The following is a 20,687-nucleotide window of genomic DNA, read 5'->3' on the forward strand; positions in this document are numbered from 1 at the left end:
TGTAATCTTTCAGTTGATTTAGTTATTAAATCCATTTAGTGCAAGTTTTCCACGGTAATTAAGTTTATATTATGGCTCATCAAATACACAATGTCATAGACAATTCCACGAAGAGATGCAAGTATGGTGTCTTTGACAAAATTATTTGTATTGATATTTACTACAACTTTGCCGAAAGTACCAAACCTGTATCTCGAATATACGAGAAAATAAATTTCGAATCTCACTTTTAAGGGAATTATTCACCCAAAGATTTTTCTCACTAGAAGGGGCTTGTTATACCAAGAAATGTTCCTAAAGGTACTATATGCGAAAAACTTCACATTTCGGCGCTATATCAAACGATCACGTATTTCGCTTTTTAGACAGCTGTGCACCGTGCCCGTTATTTTAGTCAATAAATTTACGCTATCATTAACTTTCCTTTTTTGCAGATGATCTCGGCATTTTCAATGAAGAAAAACGCAGACCAACTTTACTATCAGTATTACGAATGGAAAAAAAAATGTAATCAAAAAATGTTTAAATGGCCGTTATCGACAAAGGAATCACACTATATTATACTGATTGAAACACTACAAAAAGATATTGAACAAGCACATGACAGCAAACTGTACAAGCAAATGGTAATGATAATCTTAAATTATACGATACCAGCTGTTACAATATGACTATATCTATATACATCACTTGTTCGCTAATTGCCATCAATGAGGCGATGCACTAGCGAGTTTTGTTTTTTAATTGCACGATGGTTGCCAATATTTATTGTAACCCGTGATGCGTTATTACCGTGAACAACTCCTCACATGCACTCACACGTGCGCTGGATCTTGAGGAAAACACATAAATTTTTATCAACTGACCAAAAGCTTAATGAATACATGTTCAAATCATTAAAGTTTAGCAAAATTTGTATAAATTTCTTTTAAATATAGAGTAAGGAGGGGTAAAAGTGCGATTCAATGATTTATCAGTGCAGATCCCGAGAAAATTTTCTACATTGGCTTGGCATGGATGGGTGACTACTTTGACAGCTTGAATCTAATGTAAACTTTGGTTGCTTACGAAGCATAGTTGCTGAGTTATGTGCAAATGTTATTTTAGGGCGGTTTTGATGTAATTTTTCGTTATACGGCAAATACGATATCAACAGGAGGATATTACTTGTTGAAAATTTGTAGCAACGTTTTACATCACTCACATATCTGTTTTGAGAATACGGCGAAAATAATTTACAAAATATATTTCGCTTTTCTGTAATTTAATCTAACCACGTCAAGCGCCTAGCGGGGTAAAAGTTCGATTCATGGACGAGGCACTATAGCTAATTATATACAGCTTCAGGCACTATATTACAGATACTAGAAATGAAAGATCTGCAAAAAACTATGTGTTTCCGCTGATGAAACAAAGAACAAACGTTTGAAAAAGTTTCGATCTAACGGAGGCTGCATTACACCAGCGCAAAATAGAAAAGGTGCAAATTGAGAATATTCCTTACCGAAACTGCTGGGTTAATTTGATGGATTCTAGCTTCGAACTTTTGCCCCGCGGTATTCGCACATTTGCCCCGCTAGTGGGGTAAAAGTGCGAATCTACACTTGATCAGAAGAAAAAAGAATTTATTTTGCAAAACACTATTGCCGCAGATGATTTATAGTTGAATGTGAAGACATTGAGTTACTGCATCACTATAAAATATATTATGTAGTTGTCCTTCTTTATATCTCACGAAAATTGATGACAACTTCAAACATCGCACTTATGCCCCGCTCCACTCTATATGTGTGCGTCATTCATAGCGAAAGTTTTTGTACGACAACCCTGCATTTTTGTCCCCGAAAAACCCTGAACAATTACAGCAACGCCGGCATCGCCAATTGAATTCGAGACGAACACTATTTTTACGGGGTTGTTGTTCAGCACAACATAACACTGAATCGCCCCCGTTTTGAAATTGGATTTAAAAATCGAGAGACCAAAAAATTTTGTTGGGCTTGAGTCAAAATTTTTTGAAGGAGGAAGTATGGAAAATGTCCACGTGGACAAAAATTTTTTTTTCATACAAAAAATAGAAATTAGAAAGAGAAATAGTGAATTAATTATATATACTTACTAGCTGACCCAGGCCGGGCAAACTTCGTATTGCCAAAAATGAAACTGCTGTACATAACTCCTGGGAGTTACCCGCCGCAGTGGCCAGCGCTTCCGACGGCAGGTCGCTGACAACACTCGTGGCCTGCGGCCGTCTCGCCCTGAATCATCTAGTGTTACTATAGGTAGTTTCTGGTGGTCTTGTTATTGACTAATGTTTTATGGTCTTATAGTTATGGTTTTAGAGTCTAAAATTTCTCGAATTCGATTAGTTTTTAAGTTATGCAAAAATTTCTGTTTCATTTCTATGAGTGACCGCCCCCACTACCACAGGGGTGAAGGGTCTCAAACCATTCCATTTGCTTGATTAGTTCTCGAGTTATGCAGAAATTTGTGTTTCGTTTGTACGGGAGCCCCCCTCTTAGAGGTGGGAAAGGTCTCAGTACACAATTGGAAAAATTTTTGACTCTAAAAACCCCCACATGCCAAATTTGGTTGCATTTGCTTGATTAGTTCTCGGATTTCATTTTAGGAAATTTGTATTTCATTTGTATGGGAGCCCCCCCTCTTATAGGTGGGAGCGGTCATAATTCTCCTAAAGAGGGGAGCCTAAAAATCCCTCTTGAAGAGCGGAGGGGTCATAATTCCTCCAAAAACACCTACATGCCAAATTTGATTCCATTGTCTCGATTAGTTCTCTAGTTATACAGAAATTTGTGTTTCATTTTTATGGCAGCCCCGCCTCTTAGTGGGGGAGGGGTCTCTAACGGGTAGACAGACAGATTTCCATTTTTATAGGTATAGATTTGTATGGGAGCCCCCCTCTTAGTGGGGGGAGCGGTCTCTAACCATCATAAGAACCTTCCCTGGCCCCAAAAACCCTCACATGCAAATTTTCATGTCGATCAGTTCAGTAGTTTTCGATTCTATAAAGAACATACGGACAGACAGACAGACAGAAATACATTTTTATAGGTATTTACTTACTTACTTATGTGTCCATGTCCGCCGGTCCGGCAGAACAAAGGGATGAAATCAGAGATCTCCACTGCTGACGGTAACCCCTTACCCCCCCTGGCCGCCAGGACAGATTCTCGTCTACAGCCCGGATGTCGTTGGTTAAGCTCCGTCGCTATGAGCCTCTGGGCCTGGCAGTCGAGTGCTTCTCTGCAAACCTCGTTCGCTCCTCTTCTCAAGGTGTGTCCGATCCACTTCCACCTACGTTCACGAATTTCTGTGGCTATCGGCCGTTGATGACACCGACGATGGAGTTCCTCATTGGATTTCCAGTTATCAGGCCACCAGGCACAAATGATGTATCGCAGGCACCGGTTAATGAATACCTGCAGTTTTTGCGTTGTTTCCGTGTTGTACCGCTGAGACGCACCACGTTTCGCAGGCATACAGCAGTACGGATTTAACGTTTGAGTTAAAGACTCGGGTTTTCGTACGTAGAGTGATCTGGTTTGAGTGCCAAATGTTTCGCAGACCTGCAAAGGCACCCCTGGCCTTCCTGATCCGTGTGGCTATATCAGTCTTGGAACCACCATCGGGCGTTGTTTGGCTACCAAGATATTGAAAGGCGTCTACCAGCTGAACTTGTTGTCCTGCTACTGTGAAGTTGGTAGAATTGCCAGTGTTCATTACCATACTTAGTTTTCGCTACATTGACTGTGAGACCTGCTGCCTGGGAGCTCTCGGAGAGGTCATCTAACTTGCTCTGCATATCGTTTCGGCGTTGTGCGAGCAAGACAATGTCGTCGGCTAGGTCGAGGTCATTTAGCTGCTCCATCGTTAGAGGATTCCAAGGCAATTCTCGATTTGGTCTACTGTCAATTGCTCCAATTAATATCTCATCTATAATGATGAGAAAAGGAAGCGGTGATAAAATGCGGCTCTGTCTCACGCCAGCAGTAACCCTTATGGGGTCGGACAAGACGCCGTCGTGCAAAACCTTGCACGAGAACGCCTCGTACTGAGCCTCGATGAAATGGACTAGCTTATCTGGAACTCCTCTACGCCTAAGTGCGCCCCAGATGTTTTCGTGGTTGAGTCGGTCGAACGCCTTTTCGAAGTCAACGAACACCAGCAAAAGAGAGTCCTGGAATTCGTTGATCAGCTGGAATATAATGCGGAGCTTTGTGGTATGGTCTACACATGATCGGCCAGCACGGAATCCAGCTTGCTGCCGCCGGAGAGTAGCGTCGATCTTCTCCTGGGTCCGGTTGAGGATTACCTTACAGAGTACTTTGAGAGTAATACAGAGCAACGTGATGTCACGCCAGTTACCGCATTCAGTTATGTCTCCTTTCTTAGGGACTTTGACCAATATGCCCTGCATCCAGTTCACCGGAAAAGTTGCGGTTTCCCATATATTGCTGAAAAGCTGATGCATCAACTGGGCTGACAAAGATGGGTCAGCTTTGAGCATTTCGGCTGAAATACAGTCTATTCCTGGCGCTCTATTGGATTTCATACTCTATTCTATGGCTGCTACGATTTCATCCAGCGATAACGCCTCTGAGTTGACGCGATTAATTCGACGAACTGTAGGCGTCATACGCTGCTGGTTTTGTTGGTCTCTGACATTTGAAACTCGGAAGAGTTGTTCAAAATGTTCAGTCCATCGCTTAAGCCGTTCTGTACGGTCAGTCAATAGCTGACCAGCTCCGTCCTTTAGCGGCATCTTTGTATTCATCCTGGCACCACTAAGGCGGCGGGAAATATACAACAAACAAACGGATATCACCATTGGCGGCGGCGGTTTTTATAGGTATGGGTTAGCATAAACCATTGATTAGAATTTGTTTATGAACTCAAACAAAGTTTTATCTTTCTTTGAGTTCAAAAACAACGAGGCACGTATACACATGCACCGAGCTTTACAAAAGCAAGTATTTGGCATAATTCTTGCTGGAAAGATTAAGCCTGCGTTAGTACACAGGAGTAGTGATAGCTCATCCTGAATTTGGATTAAAGCAATCTATTGCACATTATTATTCCATAACCATTTGTATCTTATGGAAAATGAGAAAGGTTACGAAAGTATACCCAAAATCTTCTAAGAATCGCAAGATTAAACCCACAATTTCACCAGTCACATGCCTCATTTATCATTTCGCGCTTGCGCCGAACGTGGATTGCGTTTTGCTTCAAAATTTTCAAAATCAAATGCAGCTCACCACAAAAAGGACATCCATGGGCAACGTATTTTCAATAGGATTCATCCTCAGAAAATTGTACGAACCACGTCAGAAAGGGTTTGTGTTATGTTGAAGTCAACGGCCAAGTTGAGGTACTCTAGTTGGAATGAGATACACTTAACGGAGATGAATCGTCAAGCAAAAGTCACGCTGATGCGGGCTATCTTGTAGTCGATAATATTTCGCAATAGACAAATTAAAGCTTTATGGACAGAAGAGTGGATAACACGCCTGTTACAACGTCATTTTACGTAAGTTTTTTCCTTAATTTTTTTAAATAATTTACTGAATAAATCAAGTTGAAAACAGAGGTTAGCATCATACATTTATGTTTGTTGAGTTTTGCATAAGAACTACATAAGTCAATGGAGTCAATGGCGGTACAGGAGGGTTGAAAATTGGTATTTTTCTGTCCACGTCGTATCTGGTGGCCTCTAACGCTGGTCTATTGACGCATGAAAGCAAAGCACACAAGGTACAGCCCAGCCAATCTGAAATAAAAATACAATATTTTTTTCAAAATTTTCAATTGTTCATGTTCCCTTAACAAAATAGATTATCAATCTTCTTAACAATGAATCACATTGTCAGATAGACAGGGGGAAAATGAGCAAAATGGGACACTTCCCGATGGCAAACAAGAAAGAGGTTGGGGAAAATTTTACAGAAGATCACGTATATTTTATCAGCCTGCAGGCCGTATCTTAATTGCGTATGTTTTTTCGCTCGTTTTTGCCCAAAGTGCGACGGTTCGGTTACAACCAACTACCGGCTTATAAATTTTAGTGTTAAATAAGGATTTTGAGGAATAAGGAACGGATATTTAAAAATATAGTCAATATTCCAGAGAAATTAAAAAAATCAGAGGGGTTGTGTACAAGACACGACCGCATATATAGGTGACGCAGGACTACGCAAGTCTCTTTGTAGTGATAGTAGCATGTATTCATGCTGGTAATCATTCGATTCTTCATGTATACATGCTCTATGCAGCATATATACATGTTACATGCGTTGTATGTAACATTTATTAAAGTAGGTAGTAACATTGCACACGTTCAATTCTCAAAAGATTGTGCTTTTGGAAACAATTTAACAAAATCAAGAACACAAACTATTGCTTTCCTGCTACCTTACTTAAAATTAAGATTGTTTTTATTACCCATGGTTCCCCACGTTGGAGGGATTTTACCAATTCAAACCTATTTTATCAACAGCACATCTTTTCACTACACTTCTAATGAAACGGCAAGCATGCGTATTCATACAGAGTCGTATTATAACCGAACACTACAGCTGTAGCACATTTTTCCAACACAGATATCAAATTCGCCGAGGTTTAATCGTCTCGCAGTAAAGAATTTGCGATCTGTTGGGACAACGAACTTGTGTCATTTTTTCTGGCACACTTCCCTAACACAGACATTAAATTGGACTAGGTTTAATCGCGTTCGTAAGAAATCTGTTGGCAGGAGGGGGCTTTGTCACTCTTTCTGACGTACTTCCCAAGCAAGGACATCAAAATGGTCTAGGTTTAACCGCGGTGTTAAGAAATCACAGATATCAAATTGGTATAGGTTTAGATCATCGCAAAGAATCTTCCAACCAATCACGAAGCGAGAACTATGGTAAAACATAGGTTCATTATTTTCAATTTTTCAATAGTTCAACATCAAAAATCCATACTTTTCTTCATTTGGGTCAGTTCTTAGAAGATTTACCGATCGATTGGCGTAAGAATATTGAAAATCGATCGGAAAACCGCTGAGCTATTAGCGCTCAAAACCTTTCATTTTTCGTGACGCTCGCATTTTTCGATATTTCGGAATGACACCCTATCTCAAAACTTGCCGTAAGACGTAGTCCTACGTCAAAATGTTGTAGCAGTAGAACGGCCAGGTCACACCTCTTGGTGGCTTAATTCTGTTTTTTTTACTGTCGCATCAAAAAATTTGCAAAAAATCCGGCTAGTTCCTTCGTATACTATAATTCTCGGGTATGGCTACTTTGGTTATACAACCACTGTCACTCTGTAGAGCGGTCGGGAACAGACGTTTTCTGATTTGCTGAACCAAAAATGTGGGACTTTGCGTGTAAGTACTTTTGGCCACAGTGGATATTTCTACTTGTTTGATTCCCAGACTAAAAACCAGTAGTCGTATGATGGAATCTCGACTGGCAGTGACTGTTGGAGTTGATTCGTAGCACTTATCCTGTCCCTGACTGCTGCCGACGAAGTGGTAGAATAAAAGCAGAATGTCGCCGCATTATTTTCATTTTCTGAGCAATTACGATAAATATAAACGGAAAACAAGCTAAAAAGTAACAAGTATGCTGCACTGGATTCCGTACTTCTAACATTTTATTGCAGATAAGAATATAATTACCAAATCATTATCAATGAGTAAGGAAATCGATAAATCTACTTGGTAGATTTATCTTTTACACTGTATCAAGTTTTAATTAATTTAAAGGCCTACAGATTTTGATGCGATTTTTTGCATTTCATGGTGAATAAAACGCGCTCCTAACTATCGATGTTTGCAAATATTGATTTATTTTATTTTCTTCTAATCATTGATAAATTCCAATATATCTTTTGAAGCGTGTCCAAGCTGCTTAGGTGCAGTGTATCATTATTTAAACTGCGATTTTCACTGTTTTCGAATACCGAACACTCAACTTTTTGGTGCAAGATTACTTGCACACTTCTTGCTTGTCCATGATACACCCTTTTAGGTAGATAAAATATTTCGGAACGTACATTTTATAGTGAAACCGATTTTCATGTTGTAGCGCCAGTTCATCACGCACGGAACAATATTTCCTCACATCAATTGCTTTAATTTATCATGGACAAAGAGCAATTGTTTACAAAAATTTAAGGGTCATTCCATGCCAAGTGACCGAGAAAAAGTTCAAACGTGTAATCGACCTTCACGGATTTGAACCAAATTTTGCCAGATCGTTCGTTTTCGGTCAAAATGTAAAAATCCAAAATTTGGTACGGATCGAATAAAAAAATCCCGATAAAAAAATCCCTCCTACTTTTCCCCCTATTTAGTAGGTTCGCGTAGGGTGAATCGCCCGATTTTCGATCCGACGAATCACCCGATTGTTGCAACGACGCTTATGGGACAGGGAGAGCTACTAATTCGTCGGTATGTTTAATCAATCGACTAAAAGCGACCAAATTGGCTGTTTAGTAGGGTGATCTAATATACCTGGCCAACGAAACCAGACGAAATAGGTTTATTAACCGAGAGATAAAATTCGTCAATATAGACGAAATAGGTAGATTGATTGGTGCATACAATTCATTCCCTACTAAAGCCGATCAAATCGGTAGAGGAATCGGATGACGAAATACGTAAATGAAACTAAATCAGCAGATGAATCAATGTAAAAAATTATGCAACCTATGGAACCAGTCGAAATAGGTGGATTAATGGGTGCATAAATTGAGCAGCCTACGGTACCAGGCCCAATAGGTGGATTTTCGGATGTTTCAGTTACTTAAACAAATAATGCAGGCATTATCTATTATTTTTATAATTTTATGACACGTACTTACATCTGTTTCACCGGTGAAATCATCCTCGAAATTCCGGACGGTTCTGTTTGATTTCAGAGGCCAGTGCCAGATCATTGCCAGATGAATTCCATCAGGTTGGTGGTGGCGGTGACGGAATATTTGGCACCGGAGTAATAGAATAGCTCTGAAATAAGAAAAAGACTAATCAACTGCTGGCATTTGAGACGGTAAGAGCCCAATGACTCACTGTCGTTGAAACTGGCGTTACCTGTTAATGGAACAGATTTGAGGAGGACTGTCGCCCCATTTTAATGCCAATTTCATTTTGGTGTAGCTGTATGGCCGTTGCCAGGTGGATCAATTCTTTCAGGCTTGTATAGCTTGCTATTTACAGCAGGAACATGTATCGCTGCAAAGCTCAGAAATGCATTTGACTTTATGACTGCCGCCTGCCTGACTTAGATCCAATGGTAGAGGCGAACCGGAAGGATCCGAAAAATCTTACTAACCTTTTTCCAAAATCGTAGTTGTCCTGTTTAAGTTGACTATCTTTTTGGCTACCGAAGTCGTCCTTGAAACCAATTTTATTTTGCAGTGGACTTCCATTGACAAGGTGTAATTATAAAACCAATCTAAAAAAATCAGAGGGGTTGTGCACAAGACACGACCGCATAGGTGACGTAGGACCACGTAAGTCTCTTTGTAGCGATAGTAGGATGTATCCATGTATATAATAATACGATTCTTCATGTATACAAGCTACATCCGTAACGGTCATCAAAGTAGAAACATTGTATACATTCAATCCTCAACCGATTTTGGAGTTATATCCATGAATTGATTGAATCTATTTTATTAAAACGAAACCAAGTTAGTAACTAAACCAAACAGTAAATAAATTTGTATGATATGTTTCTACGTTGAATAGTGTTTTTCCTCTGGTAATCGGTAGACGGTACGCGCGAGTTTTCAAAAAGTTGAAAATTTTGCGCAACTTTTCTGCGGCTTACAAAAGAACACTGATAAAGCATTTACAACCTGCAGACGTATTGGAAGTCGCAGAAAATGTCGCCCGTGACCAGAAAACTTATTTCCGTCATTTGTTGGTCGTCCGCAATGGCGAAAGATTTAACTTTTCCCTCATTGCCTGTGTTATTATGGTATTAACTGGGTAAGAAAATATAGTAAACTCTTCAATCGTTGTGTGACCCTTGAAAGGACCAATTGTTTGATTATCATAACTCCAGCTTGCAATAAACTTGCACTAACGCACTTAACGTAATTCTCTGTTTAGTAAATTGGAGTACCGATAACCGCTAACCAGGCACGGCTTGTTGCAACGGACCAACCGGAAAGCCTCAGCAGCTATGCGATCAACGAAACCGTTCGTGTGTGGTCCTGAATACCACTCCGAGTGGCCAGCTGCAAGTGACGTGGGATGCTTCTGGTCGTTTTGTTGTCGCGAGCAGCATATGTCCTCCCAATTTCAGAACTCCTGTCGCCAGATATTCCATCACGGCAGCGAAATGGTGCTTCAGCTCCAACACACGGTCGCCGATGCCGCCGATGAACACGTGCACGAGTCGAACGTGACTCCCGTTTGCCCTGGCAAACGATGTTGGCACTAGCTCAGCTAGCGTCTGAATAATGCTGTTCGCCGGCTTACCACGTGTTATGTACCAGAGCAAGCGACAAGAAACGACCACACCCATTTCTCATGGTCCTTCATTCTATCATCTACGTGAAATAAAAAATAGAGCATTTACATTTCAGTCTGAACAAAAGAGCAAAGTTACCAGTGAGCCGTTCGCCTTTTGCTGCCAAAGAAAAATTACGCTACGTATTATTACTGTAGCATTGGTGATGGATAAATTTGTGTTGCTAAGATGCAAAAGATGCTACTAAAACTCTATCATTTGATTAAATCCAATTTCATTTATTTTGACGCTTGGCCGAACACATTTACTTACAGCTAGTATATTTGTTGGCTGCAACCAGCACAACCAGCGACCAGCAGCAACAAGCGAACAGAAGCGCGAGAGGTGATCGGTTAAAATTATTTGATAAGAAGCGAACATTAGAATCAATCTAAATTAAATAGAATTAAAATCAGTGAGCAATAATTCCTCAAATCTTCATGAACATATGTTTCGTTCTTAAAAGAACGGTTTTTCGACGTGATATGTTGGAAATTTAAGCCTTCTTTTTCGTCTTCTTGGGCAGCAACAAAACAGTTTGGATGTTCGGAAAGACACTTCTCATAGCAGTGGTGACACGGGACAGCAATTTGTTCAACTCTTCGTTGTTGCGGATGATGCGGATGATCGTTTCGTTGTCGCGAGCAGCATAGGTCCTCCCAATTCCAGAACTTCAGCAGCCAGATATTCCTTCACGGCAGCGAAACGAGTGCTCCAGCTCCAACACCTCGCTTGATGAATTTGCATGTCTTCGTTGCCTGATCCGTGGGGAGCAGCAACAGCTGAAGCTCAACAATTTTCGATCGGATTCTGTAAGGTGTAAATTAAATGCAATCATAAGGAAGCTTAACCCATAGCTTATAACGTATATAACGTTTGCCATCTACAATGTTTATGAATGATGAATCAGCCTCTACCACCGATAGCAAATGTGCTATGTTTGCTAAATATTTTATGAGTGTGTTCAACTCTGATTCAATTTCACTAGATAGTGTAGCCGAGGCTTTGTCTTTCGTTCCAAGAGATGAAATTTCAGTTGAATCTTTCTTGGTTACTGCTGAAAACGTAGCTTATGCCATTCGAAGTACAAAACAATCGTACTGCCCGGGACCTGATGGTATTCCTGCGGCTTTACTGAAGAAATGCTGCGACGCTCTGAAATCTCCAATAGCCACTATTTTCAACCTCTCTTTACAATGGCACATATTTCCTGAATGCTGGAAATCATCGTTTATGTTCCCTGTGTTCAAGAAAGGTGATAAGCATAGTGTGGAGCACTACCGTGGAATCACTTCATTGTGTGCTTGCTCCAAGATATTTGAAGCCACAGTCTATGACCATCTATTGTTTCATGTGAAGTCCTACATCTCCACTTCACAACATGGATTTTATCCTGGCCGATCAGTCTCAACCAACTTACTGGAGTTTACCTCGCTTTGTCTGCGTACAATGGAACAGGGCAATCAGATCGACGCCATTTACACTGATTTGAAAGCGGCTTTCGATCGAGTCAATCATGATATTTTGCTTGCTAAACTCGACAAATTAGGAGTGTCAACTAGTTTGCTTTCATGGCTTAACTCATATCTATGCAATCGTAAAATCGCCATTAAATTGGGTCCCAGCCAATCGAGATGGTTCCAGAATGGCTCTGGAGTTCCACAAGGTAGCATTTTAGGACCTTTGCTATTCTCGCTGTTCGTGAACGACGTCACTCGACTGTTGCCTCCTGGAACAAGACTGTGCTACGCTGATGATCTAAAAATTTATCTGCCAATTGAAACCATCACAGATTGTTTGCAGCTTCAGAAATTGATCGATTTGTTTGTGGAATGGTGCAACTCCAATCGTATGCTGATCAGCACTCAGAAATGTACAGTTATTAGCTTCACTCGTAAAAAACAGCCTCTAGTGTTCGATTACTGCATGAATGGAACGTCTCTACAGCGGAGTAACAATGTCACGGATCTAGGCGTTGTGCTAGATAGCCAGATGTCGTTCAGACAACATTACACCTTTATTATTAACAAAGCGTATCGGCTGCTTGGCACTATTTTCCGAATCGGTAGAGATTTCTCTGATCCGGGTACACTACGTACTCTGTACTGCTCCTTAGTCCGTTCCGTTCTTGAGACTAGCTGTGCTGTTTGGGATCCTTATTATAATTATTGGATACTTCGCATTGAACGAATACAAAAACAATTCATACGTAGGATCTGCGGCAGGCTACCCTGGAGAAACCCTGATGCTCTTCCGCCATATGAGGATCTTTGTCTGCTAGTTGGGATTGCACCTCTTGAGCAGCGACGGAAGGATATCATCGCCAAGACTGCTCATAAGATCCTGTTGGGTGCTCTTGACTGCCCTGCTGTTCTGTCGCAGCTTCAGCTATACTGTCCTCTTCGGCCTCAAAGGAACCAACAGTTCCTACGCGTCGATTCACACCGTACTAACTATGGACTCCATGAACCAGTTCGTCGTATGGCTTTGGAGTACAATCGTCGCGGAAATAGCATGGACTTTTAGCTACTTTTTGGTGCAGTTTTTAAAATGTTGGTTTGTGTATTTAAGTTATTTTACTGATTTTGTACTTTGTATGTTTATTGTATATCGATGTAAAAGACACTGGGTTTTTGTGCCACTTTGAGTAAGAGTATGTAACTTACTCAAGGTGGCTTTTCCCAGTCCAATCTAATTTCATTAAGACGTAAAGTCGGATGAATTGAATCAAATAAATAATAATAATAATAAATAATAATATATTTCTGTCATCCGTGCTAGGGAAGCACTGACGAGGGAAGGCAAAAATATGAAAATAATTCAAATTTTCAAAATCAATTCAAAAACAAAAATTTTTCAAATTCAATTTCAAAAACAAAATCAATAGTTTTCTATATTTTCAATATTTTCAGTCGATTTCCCGATCAATTGGTGTAAATATCTTGGAAATCTATTGAAAATTGACTGAATTATAAGCCGAAGCGTGCAAACGCGTTTCTACTTTGATGTCGTCATTTCCAACAAGCAATCACGAAGCGAGAATTCTGGTAAAACATAGGTTCATTATTTTCAATTTTTCAATAGTTCAACATCAAGAATCCACACTTTTCTTTATTTGGTTCAATTCTTAGAAGATTTTCCGATCGATTGGTGTAAGAATCATAAGAATTTCATTTTTCGTGACGCTCGCATTTTACGATTTTTTGGAATGACACCCTATCTCAAAACTTGCCGTAAGACGTAGTCCTACGTCAAAATAATAATTAGCTTTAAATCCAATACCGCAAGGGTTTCAAACTAATTGACACGTACCTAAAATTATTTGTTATGCATATTATAAATCATCTTAGTTTAAATCACACTCAGTATAATCCGTACACTGAACTGAACTGAACTGTCAACAGAATAAACTCCTAGACAATAGACCGATTTCTCGGTTGATTTAATCGACAACCTACGGCAACAGACTAAATTTCCCAATTCTTCGGGTGACGGAAATAGTCAGCCTACGAAATCCTACGACGTAGGTTGATTAGTAGCTTGATCTCTTAGACACCCTATTTCGTCGGTAGATGCGTGAAACAGCTCCTGTCAAAGTTTTTTATTGGATTCCCTCGATTAATGGGAGTGCCTCAATTTTTAAGAAAAATACCCGATTTTGTCAAAACCTCTTGTTTTCTTTTGCTTATATCTCCGGAAATATTGAGTTTAGAAAGACAATATTTTTACATTTTCGAAGGAAATCATCCAAGGAATTCGAAAAAGAAATTATTTTTGAGCACCAGTGCTGCTAAACATTTTTAAACTCAATTTGAAAACTAAATTTACATTTTGCTCTCAATGAAGACATCTTTATCTCAAAAATTTCAACTTCATCGTGTTCCGCAGATTTTTTTACATAAGAATCACTCATCGCCCCGAGGTATTCTTTGCCGATCCCGAGATACAGCGTTTTAAAGCAAGCAATTCCCCATTTTGAAGTAGGACTACTTCTTTGATTTCTATATTGGGGTGCACTTTAGAAAAACGAAAAGGGAACATGTAACGAAAAGTGGTTATGGTTTGCACGCTTATAACTCAGTCATCCGTCAACAGATTCTAGAGATATTGGTATCAATCGATTGGAAATTTTTCAAAAAATCCATAACAATACAATAGATTCCATGTTTCCCAAACAGACGTTTAATAATTGAGAAAATATTAGACTATATTCATTATTTCATGTTTTTGCCTTCCCACGCCAATGCTTCCCTAGCACAGATGACAGAAATATATACGAGATGAGCTATGGGTTTTGATTGTATTTACGCTCTATAGAATCCGCTCGAAAATTGTTGAGCTTCAGCGGTTGCTGCTTGCTCGGAATAAGGCATCGAAGACATTCAAATTCACCAAGCAAGACGCCAACAAACCGAAGAAACCACCGACTCGTCCGCCAGCGAACGATATGGTTTTTGCTGCTACCAATACCCAGTAAAATCAATGGCTCCTCGCTGCAAGCCGTTAGGAGTAAATCGCCGCTAGCCACAATTGTGACGTTCCAAGGTTGGACACATTCGTGAAAAAGGTTTTGAAATTAACTGTCGAAAAGCTGGTCCAAACAAAAAGAACAGGCGATTCCGATTCGTTCAAGGTTGATAAAACGGACGAAAACAATTTATCTTTGCTAACTGCTGCAAAGGCGGCTCCGATTAAAACTGTACTAGTAAATATGCGATGGTGCCCCCGAACAAAAATCTACTAAGCCAATGAAAACCGTAGCAAAGGCACCGAAAGCCCCAGTCAAAGGAAATCGTTCCAGCGGAGAAGTTGCCCGAAAAAAACTGTTGCCTAGATGTAAATTTCGTTGATTTGCATTACTAATATCTGGTAGAAAACAATCAGTTCTTTTAAGAACTACTGAATAAAAGTATACGAAGCAGTAAAATTGATTTTTCTCACATTTTAAAGTGATGTTGGCAGTTTAGTATGAGCGTTCGAAGTACGAGCCCGTCAGAAATTACATGTTTAAACTGTATTAAGACAAACCTTCCGAAGAATATTTCTGTCTTTTTCCTATCGCGCTTTGCGGCCTTTCCACTGATTTTCGGTGGCATGAAGACGATGTTGATGCTTCATATTAGGTTGCTCAGCTCTGCAGAAACTGGTAGCTGTTCATTAAGGAAGCACCGGACACCGGTTTTGTTCAAACAATGTACGGTTTCGTTGTACGTTGTACCGCCTTTCTTTCGTGTCTATGATTCTCTGCCCTACGTTGATCCGCCTTTGTTACAACTTGGTGCCGTTTGCTCTGGTATATAATCAGAAGTAAGCCGGCGAACGGCATCATTTTCGCATTGACATCGGTACGGTACAGAGCAGACAGCAGAGAGTTGCGATTATATCTCCCTCACTGGACTCGGCAAACTGGTAAAACGCAGCGCAGCGGCAGCAGCAGCCGATCATTGTTTGGTGTAGAGTGCGCAGAACGCGTTGGTACCGGAGCATCGATCTATTATCTGCTATATTAGAATATTTGGTTGCGGGAGCGGAAGAGCTTGAATTAATGGAAAATGCTCTGTCCGGTAACCATTGTCACCGTAATGGCTGGGAGGTGTTGTTTCAAACATTCAAGCCATTCTGCTGGCCGGATTTTCAACCTCATAAATTACCACAACCCGTCCTTTTTAGGACGAACGAATTTGTTAATGAAGAGATGAAAATTTTCTGTATACTAAATTTCTTTAATTAAATTTCCAAATGTCGCTGATTCTTTAAATCATGAAGAATTTCTTCTGATTTGATCTATAAAACGTTAAATATGTGGTGACTCACCATGCGGTCTTCTAACTCATGACGTTGCTTTAATTTTATTTTTGCTAAAAATTTTTGCCTTCCCACGCCAATACTTCCCTAACACGGATGACAAAAATATATAGGAGAAGAGCTATGGATTAAATTCCCTTTGAATCAAAGGGATCAAAGTTTGATTGTATTTAATTTACGCTCTATAGAATCCGCTCGAAAATCGTTGAGCTTCAGCTGTTGCTACTTCCCCGGAATAAGGCAACGAAGACATCCAAATTCACTAAGCGAGACGCCAATAAACCGAAGAGTCAACGGATCCTCGTTGCAAGCCGTCTAGAAGTATATCGCCGCCAGCTACAATTGTGACGTTTCAAGGTTGGACACATTCGTGGAAAAGGCTTTGAAGTTAGTTTTCAACAAGAGAAAGCTGGTCCAAACAAAGAACTGGCGCTTCCGATTCCTTCGCCTACCAAACTTGCTAGCGAGAAGCAAGATTACTAAGTCAAAGAAGACCATAGCAAAGGCATCGAAAACTCCAAAGCCAAAAGAAGTTCTAACGGAGAATGCTGTCCGAAAAAAGTTGCTGCCAAGCAGTAAATTTCTTCGATTTGTATTATTAACAGCTGGTAGGAAACAATCAGTTCTTTTAAGAACTACTGAATAAGTATATGAAGCAGTTGATTGATTTTGAGAACGACGTCATTTTCGCGTTGTTTGGGTTACAAATAATAATGAGAGTTACGATGTTATCTCCCTGTCCGGACGCGGCAAAGGTGGTAAAACTCGGCAGCAGCCGATTATTGTTTGGTGTGGAGTGGAAATTACGCCGACCGTGTTGGATTCAAAACATCGATCTATTTAAAACAAAGCTGCCAGACTGGTGCAGTATTTTGCTTACGAATGATTAAATTGAAATTTTCGTTCTTTACTTTGCTTGTTTATTATTTAGCTGCGAAAATAGTAAAACTTCTGCGACCTTGCCATTTCCAGCACACCACCGACGACCTTCATAGCGTAATGGCGAATTGCTGTAACGGCATCACGAAACAAAATACAGATGCCAGCGGTCCAGTGCCAGTCCAGGCAGAATCGTAATCGTGTTCCCAACCTTCCTTAACAAAACAGCAGCGTGTCCATGATGTAGTCGAAACTCGAAACAAATCGTATCACATACACATGTGTTTAAAGCTGCCTAGCGGAACCTGGGATGCCAGATTTTTGCAAAAAATAATCTGCATCTACCCGAAACTGTTCGAAATAATTCCCCAAATCTGCACCAACATGTATCACATGTAAGAACACAATTCTTTAACCCACGGTTACTCGCGCTGTTGTATTTTATACAACGCCTATGTAACTCTTACTTTATGTCATTATGTCTTGGGATTCTGACAATAAAGATAGTTACTGTTCTCAGCAGTTGATCAGTAGACCAAGTTCTTTCAATTGGTGGACAAAATTTTATAAGTTTTTCACCTATTGGCACTAATATTTGAGCACATTCTGTTCTGTTTTACCATGCCCATGAATCGAAGATGGCGCGAGTAACGAAAGGTTAATGCGCAACTTGAGTATCTATATATGAAATTCATACAAATATCACCGGCTTTAGCATTGGGAGACGAATTGCACTACATTCGTAGTCCTACTTCAAGCCTGCGCCCCTGCCACTAGGCATGGACCCTTGTACTTTTTATGTCAAACTAAGAGCAAAATAACTTTTTTTAAGCAGTAATTCTCTACGCAATGTAAAAAGGTTTTTCTTAACAGTGTTGCCAACTTTTCAGTTTCCCGATTGATTAGTTACATTACATAAGGGAATATTAGTCTCCTAGCAACAATAAACGCAATAAACAAGGAAGGTAAGAACTCATGTATATTAGCGTGATGAAAACCGGTTTACAAGGCTATGATCAAACAATATACGTTAGTATATTTTACGCCTTTTTGAAGTAACATTTCCTCATCTAGTGCTATAAATCAAACGTAAAACTGAAAAGCTGGCAACACTGTTAAGAAAAACTTTGCAATATATTGTATAAATGCTTTCCCGATATGGCAAAGTAGTTTTACATTACGTAGAGAATCACTGCTTAAAAAAAATATTTTGCTTATTATTTTACATAAAAAATGGGGAATTGCTTGATTTAAAATGCTATATCTCGGGATCGGCAAAGAATACCTCGGGGCGATAAGTGATTATTATGTAAAAAATCAGAGGGGTTGTGCATAAGACGCGACCGCATAGGTGACGTAGGACTACGTAAATCTTTTTGTAGCGATAGTAGGATGTATCCATGTATGTAATAATACGATTCTTCATGTATACAAGCTACATAAGCAACGTTTATCAAAGCAGAAACATTGTATACATTCAATCCTCAACCGATTTTGGAGTTATATCCATGAATTGATTGAATATATTTTATTAAAACGAAACCTAGTCAGCAACTAAACCAAACAGTAAATAAATTTGAATGATATGTTTCTACGTTGAATAGTGTTTTTCCTCTGTTACAAAAGAACACTGATAAAGCATTTACAACCTGCAGACGTATTGGAAGTCGCAGAAAATGTCGCCCGTGACCAGAAAACTTATTTCCGTCATTTGTTGGTCGTCCGCAATGGCGAAAGATTTAACTTTTCCCTTATTGCCTGTGTTATTATGGTATTAACTGGGCAAGAAAATATAATAAACTCTTCAATCGTTGTGTGACCCTTGAAAGGACCGATTGTTTGATTATCATAACTCCAGCTTGCAATAAACTTGCACTAACGCACTTAACGTAATTCTCTGTTCAGTAAATTGGAGTACCGATAACCGCTAACTAGGTACGGCTTGTTGCAACGGACCAGCCGGAAAGCTTCAGCAGCTATGCGATTAACGAAGCCGTTCGTGTATGGTCCTGAATCACGATGAAATACCACTCCAAGTGGCCAGGCGCAAGTGACGTGGGATGCTTCTGGTCGTTTTGTTGCCGCGTGCAGCATATTTCCTGCGAATTCCAGAACTTCAGCAGCCAGATATTTCATCACGGCAGCGAAACGAGTGCTCCAGCTCCAACACACTGCACTGCACACACATTGCAAACGTGCACGAGTCGAGCGTGACTTTCGTTTGCCCTGGCAAACGACATTGGCAGTAGCTCGCGTTTGAATAATGCTGGTCGCCGGCTTACCTCGTGTTATGTACCAGAGCAAGCGACAAGAATCGGCCACGCCTATTTTGCATGGTCCTTCATTCTATCATCTACGTTAAATAAAATAGAGCATTTCAATTTCAGTCTGAACAAAAGAGCAAAGCTACCAGTGAGCCGTTCGTCTTTTGCTGCCAAAGAAAAATTACGCTGCGTATTATTACTGTAGCATTGGTGATGGATAAATTTGTGTTGCTAAAGAAAACCGAGTGAAAAGCCCTAAGTTCCAAGTTTCCTAGGTTTCATCAATTACTGAAAACCGTTCTTTGAAGAACGAACAAATTCTTATATGAAGATGCAAAAGATGTTACTAAAACTCTTTCATTTTATTAAAACCATGGTTTCATTCATTTTGATGCTTGACCGAACACATTTACTTGGAGCTGGAATATTTGTTGGCTGCTTTGGTACCTTCCGAGACGACCAACTTCTTAACCACCAGCAACAAGCGAACAGAAGCGCGATAGGTGATCGGTTAAAATTATTTGATAAGACGCGAAAAATTAGAATCCATCTAAAGTAAATAGAATTCAAATCAGTGAGCGAAAATTCTTCAAATCTTCATGAACCTTATGTCGTGTCCTTAAAACAATATTTTGTCGACATGATATGTTGGAAATTTAAGCGTTCTTTTCCGTCTTCTTGGGCAGCAACAAAATAGTTTGGATGTTCGGAAAGACACTTCTCTGAGCAGTGGTGATACCGGACAGCAATTTGTTCAACTCTTCGTTGTTGCGGATGGCCAGCTGCAAGTGACGATAATTCTGATCGTTTCGTTGTCGCGAGCAGCATATTTCCTGCCAATTCAAGAACTTCAGCAGCCAGATATTCCTTCACGGCAGCGAAACGAGTGCTCCAGCTCTTACACCTCGCTTGGTGAATTTGCATGTCTTCGCTGCCTTATCCGTGGGATGCAGCAACAGCTGAAGCTCAACAATTTTCGATTGCATTCTATAGGGCGTAAATTAAATACAATCATAGGGAAGCTTAACCCATCGATTATATCGTATAAATTTCTGTCACCCGTGCTAGGAAAGCACTGACGAGGGAAGTCAAAAATATGAAAATATTTCAATTTTTCAATGACTCGCATTGAAAATCAATCGTTTTCTGTATTTTCAATCGATTTTCCGATCAATTGGTGTAAATATCTTGTCAATTCTCAGAAGAT

At 40.0% G+C, this 20,687-nt stretch overlaps 1 protein-coding gene across 1 annotated transcript in view; it reads left to right on the plus strand.

Annotated features, from left to right (window-relative positions):
• LOC128744430 (GPI ethanolamine phosphate transferase 1) overlaps window positions 1-20,687 on the plus strand; it is a 188,950-nt gene that overhangs the window by 112,512 nt on the left and 55,751 nt on the right. The window contains exon 6 of the mRNA XM_053841448.1: window positions 435-626. Coding sequence (XP_053697423.1) covers window positions 435-626 — 192 coding nt within the window. The remainder of the gene's footprint in view (window positions 1-434; window positions 627-20,687) is intronic.

This window comes from Sabethes cyaneus, chromosome 3, assembly GCF_943734655.1.
Source record: "Sabethes cyaneus chromosome 3, idSabCyanKW18_F2, whole genome shotgun sequence".
Classification (NCBI taxonomy): Eukaryota; Metazoa; Arthropoda; class Insecta; order Diptera; family Culicidae; genus Sabethes; species Sabethes cyaneus.